This window comes from Antennarius striatus, chromosome 20, assembly GCF_040054535.1.
Source record: "Antennarius striatus isolate MH-2024 chromosome 20, ASM4005453v1, whole genome shotgun sequence".
NCBI classification, from domain to species: domain Eukaryota; kingdom Metazoa; phylum Chordata; class Actinopteri; order Lophiiformes; family Antennariidae; genus Antennarius; species Antennarius striatus.
The window spans coordinates 12,983,716-13,004,836 of record NC_090795.1 but is presented as its reverse complement, the minus strand read 5'-3'; the positions used below and the strand labels follow the sequence as shown (position 1 = coordinate 13,004,836).

Sequence of the window (21,121 nt, the reverse complement as noted above, 5' to 3'; positions counted from 1 at the left end):
TGGAATGGTTCTTTGGGAACGGGGGTGTAGTACCGGGACTTTCCAGCAGAGGGGGAACAACTTGAGTGGGCTCTGAGGATGAGGATTCATCTCTGGGTGTTAATTAAATACAAGTTAAAGCTCTGAAGGTGAACCCACCATAAAGAAAACACAATACCAAAGCTGTGGATGAAGGGTGTAATAATGGTGACGGTCATCCTGTCATTGTGAATGTTCAGACAACACAGTAAATGTCTGCTGGTTTGTCAAATAAGAAATGATGAACACAGGATTGTAAAATGAAAAAGTATACAGTATTATGAAAATAACGCACAATCTGAAAATGTTTATATGTTAACTAGCAACATATTTAGCACAAGACGGAATATTTATATTTGCGAGAACATGAAAATAGTTTTATGTTTAGAGAGCCACAGGCCAACCTAACTGAGAGCAGCTGGTGAATGTAGTCTCTATTCAAACAGGAACAATCTAATAAATATAAAATGATATTTTATGGCTTAGCTCTGAACTGACCATAATAATTCTATAGTTGTTATTATTGTTGTCTTCTTGCCACTCTGATTTCCCTAAAAAAAAAGATAATATGTTGTGCATATGGTTATATGCTGCATTACATATATTGTATACAGTCCTCTATATATGCTCTAATATAAAGTATGTTCAAATTTTTGTATATACTGTGGACTGAATGTATGACAGACTGGAATAAATATGGTGAGTTGTGTTAACAGCGTGTGTTATGGACATCTACAGCACTTTATGCACCCACACAAACACACATAGTTCTGAAACCAATGCTTCCTGGACACAAAAAAACAACTGCTTGCTGGGTGTTACAAGAGACCAGAAGATCATTTTACAGGCACATATTTTTCACGCATATAAGTGCAAAAATAAACACATCAGAACCATAGGTAAATACTTCCCCCAATTATAAATATCTTTAAAACACAAAACAGAGCATCCGTGTGTCGCTTTATAAAAGTGTTAAACTTCCTGCAGCACAAATGGCTGTCTATGGTGCAAAGGAAATGAGGGGAAAAGATCTCCTCCTAAAATAAAACAGATATTTAGCTTGGCTCATGGTGAATTTGAGCGTCTGATGGTAATGATATTATAAAACGACTACTGGACAAACCCCACAAATAACTGTGCCTTGTGGTTTGCAGACAGATAGAACGCTGGGACATGTCTGTTCCTGCAGCGCTGCATCTTTCTGAAGCAGAAGGGCACACACAAGCCCAGAGGTCGCACCACAATCCCTCCAAAAATTATAAAATGTACTAACCAGTGAGGTTTTTTTAATCTGATTTTGCCTCCTTCATATCATTTAAATCTTCTCGTTTTTCCTTTCTGGAAAGAAATCGCAACCTGTATTTAGAGAGGGAATTTCCTTCTATTACATTCTGTTTTGCTAAGTTAAAAATAGCTACTGAGAGGTGAACTTCAGAGCAGTACCGAACCGCAAAACACACATCTGTTGGTATTATGAAGAAACCCTACACAGCATAAAACAATGTAGTGTAGACTATTATGAACCGTTCAAATTACATTAACCAGGTTGAAGCCACATCCAAGGCCAGTTTGCAGAACAAAAGTTAAGGTAAAGAAAAGCTGCCTGTGTCATCCGAATCCGTCAGCATGAAGCAGTCCAGGTAAAGAGATAATAGAGATCATTCGATGACATGGAATCTTCTCTGTAGTCGAGTGGTCAAAGATATTCCGCTAGTCTGGGTCAGTGGCTTTTATATCATCTCTTCTTTTCCTTCCATGTTTTGACACATTAATATTCACCATATGTCCTGTCAGGCCTTCGTTTCTGGGCTGCTGCGGTGTGGCAAACAGTGCATACAGCTGCTGCCATCAGACAGCTCTTTCCCCTGTGTCTTGGCTCACATATGCAACCCAACAGGCCTCTGTCAGAAGGCAGGAATCCACCGGCCCAGCCAACCACTTCAAGGAGCATCTCCCTGCAAAGCGCCACTGAAAACCTACACTTCATTTCATCTGACATCCTCTTTTTTTTTTTTTGTGCAAATTACACCCTGTTATGACTAAGGCAAAACAGACAGGCGGGATTAGGTGATTGGAAAATTATAATTTCATGATACCTAGCAGCTATCTGGAGTTCTCCTGCATTGCTGTCTGTCATTAACATCCATGGATTGCCATTATGATGAGGGTATTTGAAGCTGAACACTGACTCAGGACAATTTTGAGATTCTTGTACAGATGAAGTAAGAAACGAGGGCAGAATTCACCTACTAGAGTGTAGCTGTCTGCACAAATTACACTTTGGTTTGAAGCCCATCAGAGGAAGAAAACAGGGTAATGTTCTCTTACCTTGAGGTATTTAACCAGCTTCTGGATCTGCCAGTATTCAGAGGGTAGGTCTGTGTTGCTCTCTGGGCGACGCTCTGGCTGCTCTTCCTCCTCTTCACTCATAGATGAGCTTTCGCTGAAAGTGTCTGACGGCATGGCTCCTGCTGGGGTATTACTGATGGAAAAAACCCCAGCAGATAACAGAGTATATTAGACCTCAGATAACATTCTGTAATAGTAAGGGTTGGTGCAACAACAGACAATACATAACCAGACAAAACAGATGGAATACAATATCTTTTCCTGTGCTTTAAATTGGAAAAACAGCCCTATCTCCCACACATGAAGACCGATTAAGGACTTCATGTGTGGGAGATAGTCCTAAGGAGCAGGAAAATAACGATTGGAATAATGTCATGGGAGGACTGGAGTCTTCATCATACGCAGAGCAAAGACTCTTAATAGGCTGTTGATGCAAACAGAAAAGCAGATGGCTTTTTAAAGCTGCTCAGGCCTCATGGTTAAGAGAATCATGAAAATTGGGCACTGCGGGGCAATAAAATTTGGTACGGGGCCGCTGAGAGACAGTTTCCATGTACGTACAAAATAGCATTACCAGGGGAGGGAATTATCAGAAGGAACAAACCGATATGAAGGAAACAAAGTGATAGACAAGGAGAAATTAACAAAGTTGTCTGTCCCAGTCATATTCAGTTAGGACTGCGCTTGAGTAAGAGCACCCCGGGGTCTTCATTGCTGTAACTGATGAACAGTAAAGAAAGCTATCAATGAATATCCTCTAGCATTGATTGATGACCATAGCAGTCTGTGTGTAGTGACAGATGTAAGTTTGGAGATAGCTGAGGAACTCTGTCTGCCAGGAGCTCCGTGATCAATCTTCAACCTTGTTCTTGAAATGCTTAATATATTTACAGGTTGCACATTCCACTATATAATTTACTGCTGGTAAAATGTTTTTATCCTGCACCACATGCAGAGAAATATGAATTCCTCACCAGTCCTGACAAAGAAGAAGAATCGATATGGGACACTTACACTTTGTGGGAGGACAGGCATCCTGGTAAAGAGGACACAGAGAATTCAGCTTTCATTTTGTTCTTGGCTCCTGGTCCCAACTTTTTACTCTGTATTTCACCAGACTTCTCCTCTCCAGACCTCTTACTGGGTTTCTTTTCCTCGGCCTTACTATAATGATGTAAAATGAGAGTCATTATGTCTGCTTCTATTTTGAAAATGGTTATTTTTCTAACATAATCATTATTTAATAATTTGTGACAAGGATTCAGTGGGCATTTTTTTCAGCAATTGAGACACTTTTATCTCGTGCCAGTTTCTGCTCAAATGGGTATAGTTATCACAAGGTACAGCTGCAACAGCTCAACCCTTTCTACATCTATTTCTCAGTCAAAGACCATATGTGATGGGTCTTTCCCCAAAGTCTGTCTGCTTCACACTCAGAACATATTTATTTACTTAGATCATTTAGGAATGAGGAATATCTGCTCTCATCCTAGAACTTAATAACCATCTAATTGTCTTTTATAATGTGTGGTGACTGGGAGAAGTGGTGAGCACATGTGGGTCAGGCGTGGCATCGGTGTCATGTAAAGCTGATCTCCTCAGAAGAAGAACCAAACACATTACATGCTATCCTGAATATAGCTCAGGGCACGTTTTTACTAGACGAATCATGACATACCCACATGAAGACCTGAGATCGAGAGTCTTCCATCTCGGACATGGTTCATATTTCTTTTCGCCGCCTGCCTTCTTCAACGTATGCTGTTGTCTCGCCCTCTCATGCACATTCTTTTCCCGTTGGTCGTTAGACCTCTGGAGTTGGCCTTGCTCCCCCCCAGCAACCAATTCCACATGCTCGATCTTTTGTGTTGCACCAAAATCCTGCTGGTGAGAATGAAAAGGAGGAAGAAAAAAAAAAAACAATCTCTCTCTTTTCACCAAAATGTTAGAAGTGGGATGCTGAATAAACTTTGTTTTGTTAAATCAAAAGTAGTCAGGTTGTACATTTCTCGGAGTTATGCCTATTAAAACAAAACTCATTCGGATTTCTGAAGCTGCCAACAACATGGTGCTCCTCTCCTCACTATTTGAGAAGTCATATTTTAAATTCTGACAGAGGAGGGACATAAAAATCACACAGAAAACATAAAATTCACATATAACCTTAGTCTCAACAATAAGCAAGACCTGTATAACAATTCAGTCTTTATTGAGAATAAGTGGAATAAAATAATACTTCACACAAAAGAGGTCCCAGCTTGTTGATTGGCTGAACAACATCACTCATTTATTGTTTCAGTACATTCCTCCACCTAAAAGCTCGCCGCTTGGCAGACACAAAGTAATGCCTTTGTGTCACTGTTATTCAATCATGATCCTTTTTAAGGTCTTTATATCAAAGTTTACAACCTATATACCAATGCCAGTGAGACACATATGAATGGTTTGCAGGCAGGAGAGTTTTTAATCACAGACACCTGCTCTGTAGAAAAAGCTCAGACTGTCGCTGTTTGTTAAGAGTTTAAGGGTTTTTTTAAGCGCAGGGAAAAATAATTAAGATGTATTTCTATGGCTTGTGTTCACGCACAAGCTGGAGCCAAGCATGCTCAATCACTTTTCCAAAGACTTGTTTTTCATTTAACACAAAGTGACCTAGTATTGGAAACATACAAGTCAATTCACCCAACCACAGACCCACAGTCTGAGTTTATTAGGCTAACAAACCTTCTTTAATTCTATTATATGTGAAATGGACAAAGTCCATGTGCTTACACAGAGAGGAAAACTCCAAACTCCCTGACATGCCACAGTAAAAAGTCGTATTACAGGTGCCTTTTTGCATCTAAAAACACAACATGCCCCCCCTTAAAAAATGTTGTGTTAATCAAGACTGACAACCTGACATTCAATCATTAGGACTTCCCTAATTTGTCTTTTTTCCGAGTATTTGACTACTACAATTTTGAGTTAACTATTTACATGTGTTTGGGTTTGACTTGTATTTAATTACTTGATCCATACCAATGGAAAATCAGCCAGGCATCAAATCTGAAGCCATTAGCTATAAAACTTCTGTCAGCGCAAAACTGAAGTAGTCTCCACTAACTGATTATGACACTGAGGCAGTCTGCATTATTTTCAGGAAATGAATATTAAAAAAACAAAATCACAACCCTGAGAGTTTTTGCCTTTCACTGAGTGTCTTGGGGAAACAAATGTCCAATTTCCATTCACGCTGTGAATTCTGAACAAATCCGTAGCGCTGAAGGAAGAAGGCGAGTCTTCCTGTCTGTGTTTCAGGCCTTGTCTCCTTTGGCTGCCTCTGCTCAATTGATTGAAGCTGTCTGATCTAATAGAACTGTTAAAAAAATCCTGCTTCCTCACCCTGGAAATGAGCAGATATGTTGGGAGATTAGGTGTTGTTATCTTTGGCTGTTACATTCCGATTTTGGTCTCTCTGCATTGCAATCAGGGAACTGAGTAGGTGCTAAGTTTGTGTTTCTGACAGACACCGCTGCTGTTGCTTTCTCAAATTAACACAGGAATGGAGCAAATCTTCTAGAACCACTGCAACTACTTAATATCTTAAATGTAGGATGCATATTGCGCTCTCTGATTGCTGTCGTCAGCGACCAATCAAATCAATTTCAAAGCGACGTGTTTTCCCATCATATGAAGGTGATTAGATCCAGCAGAGGCGCACAGAAAATTTCAACTGAGAGTGAAGCTAAAGTTACCGGACAGAGTGAGGCCCGTATCAAAGGAGCAAAAGAATTCAGGAGAAAAAGACCGGATGATGATTTGTGCCTCCACAAACTCTTTCGCAGCAAATTTTATTGCTGCTGTCAATCATCTTTGGATTGTTGAGACTGGAGGCATCACTCTTCACACAGGAGTCATAAAACATAAAAGCCTGAATGTCTTTTTTGTTTTACACAGCCTGGCAATACTCACTGGTTTACTTAAGTCTTAAGTCTACTTAAGTCTAACCCCATTCCAGCTTACTATAGCTCTTTCAGATCAATCATCTACCGTAAAGAAGTCACATGGTCCAATCAACCAGCCCACTTCAGAGACAGTGTTCTGTATACGATATATCACACAGTCCTCGTGTGCTGTGCTAATAAATCACTCGCTTGTAGACTCATGAACCTCCTCTGACTAGTAGAACAGACACTCACCAGCCTACGCTAAGGAAACAGAAAATCTGAACCCATTTCATTCAGCATCTTTTTGTATTTTAAAGGACACATGTGTCACACATTTATAGAATGAGGAATGTTGAATTACAGGAAGGTTTTTTTGTAATGTAATGAATGTTTGCATATGTCAGAGACACTACATATGTCTTTACAATGTGGGATTTGCTGCACTTTACTATGTAAAAAAGAAAAAAGCTAAAACACAAATGTTTTAATGGTATGCTTTCCAAATTCACTTCTTTGAATAATGTGCTATCATGCTAAAAATTGATAATTTGTGCTTATACACACTTCACTTACAACTGAGGCCCAATTCAATGCCATTAATTTTGTTTGTATGTAGATACTGGGCAACTTTTCTTTACAAATAATGAATAAAATCATCAAATGTACTCCGAGAGCACTTATGATAATGTCTGTATAAATCCTACAGCAGCCTCCATCTGGATTTTGTTTCATAGAAATTTTTTAGTCTGGACCAAGTAGATGGGCCATCCAACCCACATTGCCTTTCAAGGAGGAATGCTGCTGGCGCAACTAATTGAAAGCTTGAGCACTAACGGATAATAGAAACAAATTATAGCAATGTACAGCAGCGACTGTACAAATAAAACCTGGAATGGAAAATTGCTATGAGCAATCCAATAAACATTTTTGTGTTTGTGCGTAAAAAGATTCTTGTTGTCTTATGTCTTTTATACTTCACATGCAAAATAGTTCTCTGAAGTCATCTATTCCTGCACGTGTCAAACACCGTTGAAAAATCCTTTGGAAAAGTTCATTCATTCATTTATTCAGTTCATTCATGTCAATCACTGACATCTGTGATTTCTGCTTCTCAGAAATTTTCTACTTTTATTTCTGTCTTTGGCGACGGGATTTATGCTGTGGTCAGGCAATATTGTTCTGACTCATACCTCCTCTTTATTTTGCAAAGCATGATATTATAATAAACAAGAAACTATACAATGATTCCTTTTAAAGTGTGTATTGGTTGGCTTGCCATCTTCTGAGAAACAGCACCTTTGTCATGCAGAGGAAGTGAGTAGTGGGTGATCTATAAAGGCTTTGATGAGCCTGTGATGATGCCACATTTTCCAACAAACATCAGTGTGAGTGAAAAGAGCTCATACTGTTAAATTATTAACAGATTTGAGTGCAGCTGGAATAGATTATTGAAATGATTTGTTATGTCGTCAAATTACCAAAGCAGGAAATAGCACTACTGAATAAATCACACATTTTTCAATGTCTGGACCTGAGTGTGTTTGCATGTGTGTGTTGAGGGAGTGGGTGGATGAAGGGATGAGGTTGTACTGTTCTGATGTTGGAACATGGAGAGAAGGTTGTTTCAGACATTTTTCAGCACAGTGACAAGCAGACACTAGCTCACTAGCGCGGAATAGCACCGACACTGATTGCACAAACCTGAGTCTGTTTACGCTTATGAGTCACACAGCATCAAGGATCAGACGCAGAAACAACACTCTTGTTCATGGGACAAGACGAACTATAACACTCACATGTTTCTTTTATGGGGTTTTTTGAGAAAAAAAAAAAATCAAAACTACAAGGAGGAGGTCTTCACGTGTCTGTAATCACATCGGTCTGTTTTCCACTGCACCTGATTGATGATGTTCTCAGCAAAATGTGGAGATTGGGTCTTCAGGAGTGTCATCAGGTCTTTGTACATGTCACTTGTTCGCTCGTAGGCGCTGTCTTCCCCCTCCTCTTTTATACACTGTCAAAGAAAGTGAAAAACCTTGTCATTAATTCTAAAAACCACAGTTATAATGTGACCCACATGTCTGCTGGAATAGAAGTTGCAAAACAAAGTCTCTCCAGGCGGCGTCAGAGAGGAAGTGTAAAGCCATGTAAAATGCTCAATTAGGGTTAAGACACTGCTGCTCTTCTAAGTTTCATTCATGTCAATGTCACACATTTGGCTTAAGACTGTGGTGTTTTTACCTTGGCAGAAACATTTCCAGGTGAAGAGGCAGGAAGCCTACGACTTCACAGGGTGAGAGGTTAGATTCTTAGAAATATCGCAAACACATTCAGAGAGATTCACGACGTCTGATCCGTACCTGGAATCTGTATGTAATTTTAATAACTACAAAAACCGATTTAACACGTAATAGAAAAATTAGTTTCTTATTTGATCATTATTAAAAGTATTCATCCACAATACAAACGTGACCTGTGTGAAGAGCCATCGCAGAAACCTGCTTGTCTGCTTTATGAGGTGAACACTGCACATTTTAAATTGAATTAGATGTTAGTGATCTGCCCTTCATAGTTGCACATGTCCAGTGTTTACAGCTGCTGAATGCAGATCACGATCTTACTCTTACTACTAGGTATGATCGTCTTGTAGTCAACTGTACATTTTAAATATTAAACATTTCAAAAATATCAGAAGGGATCAGCTTTCATCAAATAAATTCGGTGTTAAATGACTTGGATGGGGGCAGCTTGGATTCCTAGATTGCACATGTTGCCGAGTTATAGCTGTAACCATCATTTTATGTCCTCCGATCCTGGTCTCTCTAGAAAAACTCATTTTGATCTAATCAGAACGTTGATTCGGTTGGTAACTGAGGTGGGTGTGCATAACGTGCAAATGTGGTTCAACTTCTTAAATTCAAGATTTACTGAGGCTTCTCGTTTCAAAATCAAACCCAACATAGAGAGGTGAGGTTCCTGCTGAGAAGAAATCTCCCTGAACATTTTCCCAAACAGAAAAAGAAAACAATATTATGTTAACTGTGGGACAGCCTGTGTGGTAAGCAGTGCTTCATCTTCCTAGTCTTACCCCATTGAGGAAAACTCCAGCAGCGCTGCAGGTGATGTAGAGCGCCTCAGTATCACACGGCTCAATTACAAGGTAACAAATCTCGCCGTGCACCTGTCTCCATGGAGGGGCGCGACAGCCATTGGAAAATTCATAATCTGAAAAGAAAGGGAGAGAGAAACAAAGTTGGCAGCTTGCAGTAAATCTTAAACCACGTAGCACAGCCTGAGGTCGAGTCACAGCAACTTTGTCTCAGAAGGAAGGAGGAAGCAGGAGAAAATAGAGAAATCATCACACATGGAAAGAAGTACAGGTCTCAGACGTGAGCCCACTGTCGAGCCGTGGCTCCACTTATGAGATAAATCAGCTACAAATACCATCTCTGTATTTTAAGCCTGGTTTAGAGAGTATTTCTGCAGAAGGTGTCAGCTCAGCCTGATAATGGGGACATAGAGCAGTTTGTCTTGACTACCTGCTGTGCACAAGTCACTGACTCCTTTATGAGAGCATGATAGATGGGTCACACTGAAGAAGACAGCATCTCCTGACAAACAACAGCCCACATTGGAAACTGACAGATGTAATGACTTCCATATCTTCACTGATGGCAGCACACAGACCTTCTGTAAATTGCAGCATTAGTATGACTAGTAACTCGCTTCTGCTGCCACCTACAAAACTCGAACCTGATGTGTATCGAACCGACTTCAACAGGCTTTTCTCCCCTGCACCGCTGAGCTGCTTCAACCACTCCACCTCTCTCTTCACTGGTGTAGGGTCAAGTCTGACTTGTCTGTAAAGAAAACATACAAACAAATTATATGTAAAAAAAACAAAACAAAAATGACCCATTTGTCTCATTCATTCACAGTTCCAAAAACTTCCAAGTCATTTCAGAACTGGTTCAGTTAATGAAGGAAGACAGAAAGATGGAAGGAGAATAGAAAGACAAACTGGTTTCTAAAATGTTGGTTAAGGAACACGTACTCTGATATCTGTTCAAGACACTTCCTGAGGAGCTGCTCATCCATGTTTTGCAGCAAGAGGAAAAGTTTGACCTTGGCTTCTGTATCCATATCTTGATCTTTCATTTTGTTTAGAACATCATCGTTGGCGCACTCCTTCTCCAGGATTCTGGCAAAGCTGGCACCAAGGATCTTTGTCACGGGGTTTCGGTTTTCTGAACAAAAATATATTAACCATAGCAAATTTTTAGAGTCAGAGTCAGATGGAAGTGTTTCAGAATGTTACGAGTACACACTAAGAATACAGAAGGCCTCACATGAACCGTTTTTTTTTTCCCAACAACATTTGGAAACCAGAGTATTTATCTCTAAAATAAAATCCTCCACCATTTAAAATTGATTTTTCATCATACTTATTAACTATTCTTCTGTCTGTCAGGAAAACATCTCATTTTGGCAGTGAGGCTTAAGTATTACATTTTTGTAAAGAACAACCAATGCCAGCATAATTGGGTGGTTATAGAGACAAGCTAGAGGAACAACAAATTAAGTCTGTGGGATCTGGAAGTATGCAGGGTGGCTGGACTACTTAGAATGCAAATTAGATTCAAATCTCATCCTGTGATTATCATGCTTACCTTCTAGACATGCTCGAACCTCCTCCAGTTTCCTGTCATCTGCCAGATGAACTAATTTAGAGAGTTGGCTGAAGCAGCGTGCATAAATAATAGGAGGGGAGAGCTGCAACAATGGATGCCCTTCACTGTCTTCCTCGTGGGACCGCACGTCTGAGTCACTGAGGAGCAAAGAAAAATAGAAAAGAATGTTTTAACCTTGTCATGACTTGTATTGGATTATAAATGCCAATGCTCTAGGAAGATTAGAGACTAGGCTTTTGTTTTTGCACTTCTCTACAAGATACAAAGCGAGCCACACACTTAAAGCAGGCCAGAACTTCTGATGAAATAAAATGGAATGTAGTCAAGCTGAAAAACAAATTAATTATAGCCTGCTGTTTTGACCATAGCCAAGGTAAAATACATTTGGACACCACTGTGACAACATATCCTGCACAGACACGTTATACTTAAAGCACTGGCCATCCAGCTGCCTGCTTCATGATTAGGCCGACCTGATGTCATAGCCTGTTTTGAAATCAGATGCCACTAAAGTGGTACTCCACTGCAGCGGCTCCTCGAACACACGCTCTGCCTCCTGTGGGTGTTGGGAGTCGAATTGTTCCACAAAGCGAAGGAGTTCTTTCAACAAGGACTCATTCATTGGTGTGGACTCCAGTTTGCCAGTCCCACGGCTGGCAGCGGTCCACTGGGCTGCCCTGGCCAGTGATGCCCCCATGGATATTCTGACGCTGAAAACCAAAAACAAAGCTAAGCACTGCAGGATTTACCAGAATTTGTCCGCAAGATAGTTCAGGAAAAAGTTTGATTTAATTACAGTGAATAAATTGACTTGATAGAAAACTGACACTCGAATGTTCTTCATGGTGAGGATTTTGCTATGTTCTTTTTTGACTTTTGAGGTGTAAACTGAAGATGTTTGTATGGTGAGCTGCTCGCCACGCAACACGTCACATAGTTTCTGAAGGGATTTTTAAATATATTTTCTGATCAATTTTGTGTAATGTTAAACAGTGAATGGTGAAAGGTGACACACTGATGACATTTCACAATTCAAATTAAAACATGCATTTATACATGTGTAAATTGTATACAGATACAGTATGTGTGTGGTTTATATTACATCCACTAAGAACTTATCCAAAGTTTTCAACAAATATGAAAGAAAATCACTTTACAAATAAAATAATTGGTTTCAAATTCAATCTCTGTTCAAAATGAAAGTGTTTTCTGTGCTGAAATAGTTACTGACGTAGTAAATTAGTTGAATGCTTGATTAATGTCGACGTCTGAATGTCAATGTATCTGAATATCCAAAATAAAACACATAATTACCCTAAAACCGCTGTAGAGATTTAAACGACGTTATCAGACGTAAATATTTCCAGCCCGTAAAAACACACCGCCGACATCTTTTCAAACTCACCGACTGGTTCACGTTTGTCTCCTATTGAAGAACTTTTTTACTAGGAGCTCGCGATCACTGGTGTCCATGGAAACCACACGCTACTTCCTCGTGTTACATCCGCCCCGCCCCCCTTTGGTTGCTATGACACAGACAAGCGCAACGGAAAGCGCGTTGGGTCAAACGTACCGCGTTCGAAAAATAAATCCTGCTTTTCAAACGGAAAACTGTGTTACCAGAGTGGGGACACCCCAACAGGACCATGATGTACCATAATATATTACTGTAATATTATAAATACACTTCTTGGCATACTAATTGAAAGATATACACATATATTTATGTATACATAAATCTTTAGTGTTGCAGTGTTATGTAGTGTTGTCTATAGCCATAGGAAAATTCCCAGTCAAATGTTAGAATAAAAACCCTGTACACCTTTTTAGAGTGTCCACATGACCACATATTTGAGAGCCTATTTCCTCTCTCACTACTGGTTTGGCGCTGTCCTGGAGACAAACATTGGCCAGTGAAAACAGTCTATTTGGGTGAATACTCTCTGTTTAGACATAGCAAGTTCATTCAGTTCAAAATAAATAAACCAATCAACACAGACATGGAGGGTAAATGAGGTAAATAAACTCTTTTCATTTAGGAAAGCCACTAATATCAATATTCTACCTTTTAAATATAGGAAATATTTCTATTTGCTTTACTTTTAAGCGCATATCGTTGGTTTCGTCTGGTTAGTAGAGGTGGACCGTCACTTCTGTTCAGTTGTTTTTATTAGGACGGTAAAGTTTTTTGTGATTTCCATCCACCATCCAACCACAATCGTCTCATCTTCAGCTGCTTATCCGGCTTGCGAGGGGAAGGGTCTGCTAGAGCTTATCCCACCTGGCTTCAGGTGACGGGAGGGGTACACCCAGGATGAGACACCGGCTCATTCTGTGGGGTTTTTGTGATTTGGTTTTTATTTATTTACCTGGGTTAGTTAATTGAATCTGAGATACAGTTGTTTTGCTTTTTTCCCCATCTTGGGAAAAAAACAACAAATTAGTTTTCTTATTGCTCAGTAGCTGACCACCAATCCTCGAGGATGACTTATCCAATAATTAAGGAAACCACTGAAGTCTTCTGGAGCTTCCCTCGTCTGTCAGGCGCGTGTATGGCAGCTGCTCTATCCTTTTCAGCCTGGTGTGTATGCCGACACAGCAGGTGGAACTACTTTGTCTCCTAAACCATTTGGATGAATTGGACTGAGCTAGCATGGACATCAATCACAGATGGTCCCCAGAAGGGTAGGAGAAGCAGTAGCTCATCTCTAGCATCAAGAAAGAACATTCTGGATGATGTTGTTGTTGTTGTTGTTGTTAGAGGAGTGGATTTATGATATCGCCTTCCCCTCCAGGTATTTTATTTGGAAGAAGGTGAAAGCTGTTTAAATGAAGAAGTCTTGAAAATTTGCAACGGCGTTTTGCCGCCGGGGGTTTTGAAGGCCGGCGGAGCTCAGACAACACTGGTGAGTGAACTCAGACGGAGCTGATGTAAAGTATGTGAATCTGTGCGTGTCTGAGTTTGCCTGGCTGGAGGAAAACCATAAGGAAGAAAGATGGAAGAGAAAGACCCAAAGGGAAAGAAAAGCAGGATAAACGAGGGTTTTAATACTTCTGACTAAGGGTCTCATTAGCGAGCCTAATTGCTGTTCATTAAAAGGGATTAAATGATATGCTCTCCACAGTCAGGGTCTTTTACAAAGTAAAATAAACACCCTCAGAGCTCAGAAGCTCTTACAAGGGGTTTGACTAAAAACTTAATACAGCATAATAAACACAACTGCTCTCCATGCCAGTTCTCCAGTGTTTGAGTTCAGTCTCTGATTGAAAAACATGGAAAAGCACTGATGACACACATAGGCACAGCAGCCGGCCCCTTTGCACATAGACATCATGATTGCATCCGTTCACATGAAGTCCAACCTCCACAACACTGTATTAACATTTAAATGAAACACACACAAAAAAGAGGCACGGAAGTATCAAGACAAATGATGAGGATGTGTGCAGACGGGGTGTTCCTGGTTTGGAAAGAGCTGGTGGGCGTATTTGCAGTATTATTTCCATGCATTGGATTCACATCCACCAAATAGCGCTGCTGTTTTTACAGGCTTCTACTTAAGTCCAATCCATGCAGATCATAACTGTTCAGTTCAAGCAGGAAAGTAAGGCATAATGCATTGTAATGAGCATCTGTGACACCAATCTACGTGAGGTTGGGAACGGGCTGTGACCACCTCCCATGGTTGTAAAATGCTCTAGAATCCTGCCTGTCATTTCCCATAATCCTCTGTGTTTTTAGGAGCAGAGAATAAAGGCCATGTGTCACTACAGGAGGTTCAGCATGTGTGATCCGGGACAGAGAAGAAGCCTGAGAATCTGTTGTATAATTTTTTTTTTTCCCCCCCGAAGTGCAGTTTACGGCACACATTTGGTTCTCTGCAGTGTTCGAGGGTCACCGGCATCAAGGTTATCTTTGCTTTTCCTGACAGTCACGGATGACTTAATTTGGTTGTTAGAAGTAATTGCCTGCTGTATTGACTGCTTAAATGGGCACTGGTTCAAGAAGGCACTGGAAAAATGCGTTGGACCTTTCTTCAAGAGCGATAACGAAAGCAATGCCAAAGAAAACTGAACATAATCGCTCCTTAAAAAACACGCACCCCGAAGAATATCTCCACATTAACCAGTCATTGTGTCACCCATCAAAATAACTATGGTAATAACCAATAAAAAGAGAATGACTGCAATGTTTTTGCAGTAAAATATGTTGTATTTTGCTGGAAGTCATGTGCATAACATCCATTACATGAAAATTAATGAAACTTTGATCTAAATGGGTCTCAGCAAACAAAACCTGATACTGTTGACAATATTTTTTGCAACATTGTTATTGGTTGAGCTACATGTAGATATAAGCCTGCAATTGTGGTTTTCAAAAACTGTGTACAGTAGGTATTTTAAGTGCCAATCGTGTAGTGCCAGTGTTTTCATTGGAGTGGATGGGCATTTGTCAAATATAGAACTAACAGAAGATTTATGGCTGTAAGGATTCTTGGAGAAAACAATGATAAAGACTACATCCACGCGATTTAAAACACGTTTTGTTTTTGTTGGTTGTGATTCTCACAGGCGTCACTTGGCTCCTGCTGTGAAATCATCCAGGCACTTTACAAGAGCTTTTATATATTTCCAGAAAAGCTGAACGAGCACATTTAACCACAAAACATATCTTAGAGAAAATTATTCCACCATAAACTTATATTCTAAGCCCCTCTGACCAACTGATACAGGCTTTCTTTAATTCTGAACGCTGTCATTTAATATAAAAATAGAGAGAAAAAACATGAATCCATGTTCACAACATCACTGACATTTCTAAGGCTTCAGATTCAGACTCCAAGTTTCTATTTGAAAGTGTAGCTCCTTGTTTCATATCCCTGTCTTTCAGATCCATTACATATTGTATTATTTTTTTGATTTAATTTAATGAATCCCTGGTCATATATTAATTACATACAGAGTGAATGAAAAATGATATATAGCATTCAGAGAGCACAAGCCTCCATCAATGCTTTTCTAAACATTTTCTGTAATGGAGCTCACCTCCGTAAAAGACCAACAAGTGCAGTTCCTCTACATAAAAGTGCACTATGAATAGTGAGACAATAGGGTACTGAAATGATCGGACCCCCCCTAAAAGCTAATGAATTGTTCCTTTTGGCTGTTCCCGTCCCCTCCAGAGAAATGTAGTGAAGTCCATTCATTAACTTTTGATTAGTCATGCTAGATGACAGACAAAGAATTAACCCGATGTCATAATGATAAAATAGCAAAGATTCAAGTTTATGTTTATACAGAAGACGGTGTGGTAAAAGGCCTTCTTAAATACTACCGTCTCATCTGGCCTGGGAACTCCTCGGAATCCCCCCGATTAAACTGGAAAGTGTTGCTGACGTCTGGACTACCGTGCCGAGCCTGCAGTCACCACAAAGCCATCTCTAATAAGCAAAATAAACAGACAGGAAATATCATTGGCGTAGACAAAAAATCAATAACCTTTATTTTAGTGTTAGACATGGACTGATCACTGGTGATGTAAAAGTGAAATAGTTGTATTTTGCAACTTCATAGTGGACACTAGGAGCTGAAATAGATTAAAAGTTAACAATGGACACATATAAAATTCTCACAATCACAACACAGTACTGATTGTACTGTAATAGAAATAATTGAGAGTTCCCTCTTGATACAGATGAAGAATTCCCGTCTCCAAGACCAAAAGCATTTGGTTCCTACATACCAGTGGGCTAAGCCCTGGCAGCCGGTGACCAGGGTGTCATCATACACTCACATTCACATGTGTACAAGTATTAAAAGAAAACCCGTCCTGCCAAGGGTAATTGGCCTGTTGCCTTTAGGCAAATATTTGTAATTGGGCTCTTTCCTAGTCCCCACCCACAATTACCCTGGCATCTCCGTGTTCCCTTTCAGTAGTCCACACAAATACCCATAAACCAGCCAGTACTCCTGTGCTGGGGTAATACTGGCTGGGCCCCGGTTCCTCATCTGTCAGCTGGTTTGAGGTACTTTCATTAGGAGCAACTTTATCTGGGAATACCTAATATGTGAGCTCAATAAAAGCTAATAAAGTAATAATAATCTTACAACTAGATTTCAAGGGTCTCTTCCAAAGCCACTTTGGAGTCAAGTAAGGGGCCCCAGGGTTGGTGCTCGCTAAGCTCAGTAACCCAGCCTCGTGCTGCTGGCCCTGGGATGTTAGATGAGGACCTTGTTTAATGTTAGAAATGGTTTCCATTCGGTTTCAGCCAGCAAGAGTTATTTTTTTGTCACTCTGTCATGTTTCCTGTGATCTCTTGATGGCTCACTATCAAAATAAACAGGAGACAGCCTGAACAATTACTGGAAAAGTGAATGTAGATGCTGTGTGTTGTCTGGTTCATGTGAGGATATGTTGGCCCCACCTTGACCTGTTTACCAGCTAAAGGCTTCTAAATACCCTTGAGCTGGCAAAATGTGTTCTGCGAGACTGATCGTGTTGCCTCCGCTCCCCCCTTCTCTTCGCCTGCAGATAGCAGCTGGTTCTACTCTTTCAAGGCATTCAGTCTGCTTAAATCAAAACACAGATCTCTCCCTCTTTCCTTTCTCCTTCTTTCACCTCCTTGCTCGTCTACCTCCCTTTGCTTCATCTCTTAGAGTAATTATTAGTTTGAGAGTATGGTCTGGGAGGCTGTCCACATTTGGCACTGCCTCATTCAATAACGGTCAGAGAGCAGTAATGTGGTTTGACTCTTTCTAACCTCTCCAGGAAGACATTGGGGGCCCTTTGTTCCTCCCGTCCTCTGTTTCAGGATGAAGGCAGAGTTGAGAGGAAGGCAAAAGTAATGAAAGGCAAGGAAGGGGGGAGTGAAGAAGTACATGTGGATGAAAAAGAAATGAAGAAGGATGTTGAGTGGAAGATAGAAATGGAAAAGGTGAGGATGGGTAGAGAGGGTGAGGACAGATGAGACCGGCGATTTGATAAGTGCAGTGAGAGGAGGCTGAGAGAGGAGCTCCTCTGTCCTCCCATCATTAGAGGGAAGGTGCTGTTGGAGACCTTCTTTTCGGTGGTGTGCCAGCGTTGGCGTCGCTGGGCCAATCAGACAAAGACAGACAGAGGAATATTGCTCCATGGAAATAATGAGAAATCCTCATGAAAGGCCTGAAATGAAAAAAAAGGAAAAAAAGAGAGAGAGACTTCCCTGTGAACAAATGTAATTTTAAAGGACTGTACCTGGTGGCGACTCCACTGCTCATCACATCATTTATTTCGAACACAGAACAGTACACCTCTGTCCCTGCTACGTCTTCCATTTTTTTACTCGTCTGTGATTTTTACCTCTGAAAAGGAGAATTAGATGCTATGTGTGAACCCATGCTCGTATGTTCGGTTGTCCGTTTATCTGTAAGACGTGTTCAAAGGGTGTTTAAACATTTAGATGAAATTATGTCTTTTTTTTAAGTAAATCTCAGGATGCAAAATCAGCAGCTGTCAATCTCAGCATAAATACTGTGTATTGCTCATTTTCATTCATGTGCTATACACTTTGCTTCAGTGAAACATTGTAGACACAATGTTTCGGTAACACAGAGTTTACTGCACATCAGCACTGGTCAAGAAAATGTTACACATCTAGGAGATATTGTGAAACAGCTGCAAACAATCCTTTTAAACTGATGATTTTCTCTACGACCTGAGAAAAATTATTATAATCACAGTAGAGTCAAACTTTAATGATATCACCAAATATAGTTTTTAATTTATTTCAGTAAATATCACATAAAATGTTACACAGTATGCAATTGAAAGAATGATAAATGCACAGCTATGATTATGATTTGATTTCACACAATGCAGTTAAAGGAACATTATGCACATCGCTTTCACAAATTTCTAGAAACTCATTATTTATTAATTACATTACCTTCCATTATTATATGTACAGAAGACTTTTTCATGACACTGCAATATCAGACCAAAATGCAGTTTCTTGAGTCTATTGTTTAAATATGCTGTATCAAATTTAAGAGCTACACAACATGCAGTTTTTCCATTAGTATTATTGAAGCAGTGAGAGTGCATGTTGTGGAGAGAGAAGTATAACTAGAAAATTTATATGACCAGTATTTTCTCCCAGCATTCCTCCCTGACTTTATTTGCAGCTACTGTGTTTTTTTTTTTTTTAATTCTTCACACCTTCATCATAAACAACGTCTTCACTGCAGTAGACGACGCACAATCAGTCACACACATACAGTATATAAAAAAAAAGAGTCAGATGCACTTGATGCCCTTTCTAATAGGGAGGGGGACGGAGTGTCAATCACAGAAGCTGGATTAACAAAGATCATCCATCATTTCATCACGATTCTCACTTTCTCTGACTGGGGTTTGAGGTTTTGTGGAAGCAGCAGTGCAGCCTGAGTTCAGCGTCAGCCGGCTGACTGGGTGGCCGGTTTTATGGCCACCAATAGCCGTTGTTTAACTCATGTTTCATGGACAGTGAGATAACAGACATTGACCATAGATTTAGAATGTGTTTGTTTTATTCTTGTATAACTGTACATTATAATGCAGAGTGAGAAGGTTTTATAAGGAAATACAAAAAAAAAATACTGTGAAACCCATTCAACTGTAAAACAGCTGAGGTGCGAGCCAAAACGTTCTGTCCACTGGCTATGTGAGACCTTTGTTTCACTTGAGACGGTTCCAAGAGGTTGTAGCTTTCAAGATAGCAATTTTGTCATTTACACATTCATATTTATGCTCAAATGATTGCCTGCAGTATTAGTACATAGAGTAATGGTAATAAAATGTGCTCTAAACGTCTCATTCTCAACAAGCTATTTATAGATGACACCATATTTTCAGGATCATTAAAAGTCTTGTATAACCAGATCCTCTGGCTGCTTCATCCTCCTTTAAACCTTCAGTCTTTGAGACACTCTGCAGAAGCAGGAAGCCGTTTAGTGCAGCAGGCGTAGCTCGAGCGTCAGGTAATGACCATCACTTACCGGCTTTCTCCGCAGTAGCCTTTTCAGCACAAACAAAAGGACAACCTCACTGAGGGGATAATCCTCCAGCCACTTTGAAACTCAAGGAACTTTGGAAATATGACTCGCCTTTAAGTTTTTAATGAGCCACAGAAAGACGGTCAAAATGTGTGCGGTTCCAATGTTAACAGTGGAGTGTAATGACAAACCTCTGAGGACTAATCAGTCAAAGCGTGAGCTCCACCGCCGCTCCGGACTGCACACACTCTGGATGCATTCAGCAGCCTCTCTGAGCACTCAGTGTCTTTGAATTGTGGGTACCCCCTCCTTCCAGTTAAAGGGGTGCTTGGTTCTTTTGACCTCTGGCCTGCTGTGCACCCGTCCCACCCATCAGGCTGTGTTGTCTCCAGACAGAAATTCAGCCACAGCACCTTTTGCCATCATCTACAGCTGCTAACACCACACCAACTCCAAGGGAACTCACCCCTTTTCACTAACAAGGCCTTCAGTGCCTCTTTAGTTCCCTGATGCCTTGCTTGTCATACGTTCCTTTAATCTGCCATTGATTTGTTGGCCTGATGCTGCGTTACCCCACACGTAAAACTACGTCTTTTGCTTTATTTGTTCTATAACATAGTTCCTTTCATGACCACTTTGCTAATTTAACATGTTTTGTCTTCATGCACCCCCCCCCCCACCACATCTATTCAGGACAGGTCGTAGTAACCCAGACGAACGGCGTCCTGATTGACTGATTACGTCACCCTGCAAAGGGACACGACCTTTTCCAAAATCAGGCTGCTTCTTGTTATTCTTCCTTTGCTAAGAATCCTTCCTCCCGCTCTCATTCGGTCCCCTTTTAATTATTCCTGCCTTGATTTTGTTTGTTTTCATCCTTTACTTTGAATCACGTGAGCTCCCATCATACCTCCCAGGTGGGTAACAGGCACATCAATGCTGGGGAGTTCTTGATTAGAAACACAAACAGCTGGCAGTGAGTGTGTGAGTGTGTGTGTGAGTGTGTGTGTGCAGTCACCCTGTGCTCCTCCTCATACCTAGCGATCAAAAAAACAAAAAAAACCCCATGACAACGTGTCATAACATGGTTTGTGGAGTATGTAGGTTCAGGGGCCAGGCCTT

At 40.5% G+C, this 21,121-nt stretch overlaps 1 protein-coding gene across 1 annotated transcript in view; it reads right to left on the bottom strand.

Annotated features, from left to right (window-relative positions):
- odad2 (outer dynein arm docking complex subunit 2) overlaps positions 1-12,447 on the bottom strand; it is a 36,688-nt gene extending 24,241 nt beyond the window's left edge. Inside the window, exons 1-10 of the mRNA XM_068304264.1 lie at positions 12,393-12,447; positions 11,461-11,697; positions 10,967-11,124; positions 10,351-10,543; positions 10,050-10,156; positions 9,385-9,521; positions 8,194-8,310; positions 4,046-4,248; positions 3,382-3,531; positions 2,347-2,500 (exon numbers count right to left, since the gene is read on the bottom strand). Of these exons, the coding sequence (XP_068160365.1) occupies positions 2,347-2,500; positions 3,382-3,531; positions 4,046-4,248; positions 8,194-8,310; positions 9,385-9,521; positions 10,050-10,156; positions 10,351-10,543; positions 10,967-11,124; positions 11,461-11,684 (1,443 nt within the window). The 5' untranslated portion in view covers positions 11,685-11,697; positions 12,393-12,447. The remainder of the gene's footprint in view (positions 1-2,346; positions 2,501-3,381; positions 3,532-4,045; positions 4,249-8,193; positions 8,311-9,384; positions 9,522-10,049; positions 10,157-10,350; positions 10,544-10,966; positions 11,125-11,460; positions 11,698-12,392) is intronic.
- Positions 12,448-21,121: the final 8,674 nt, after the last annotated feature.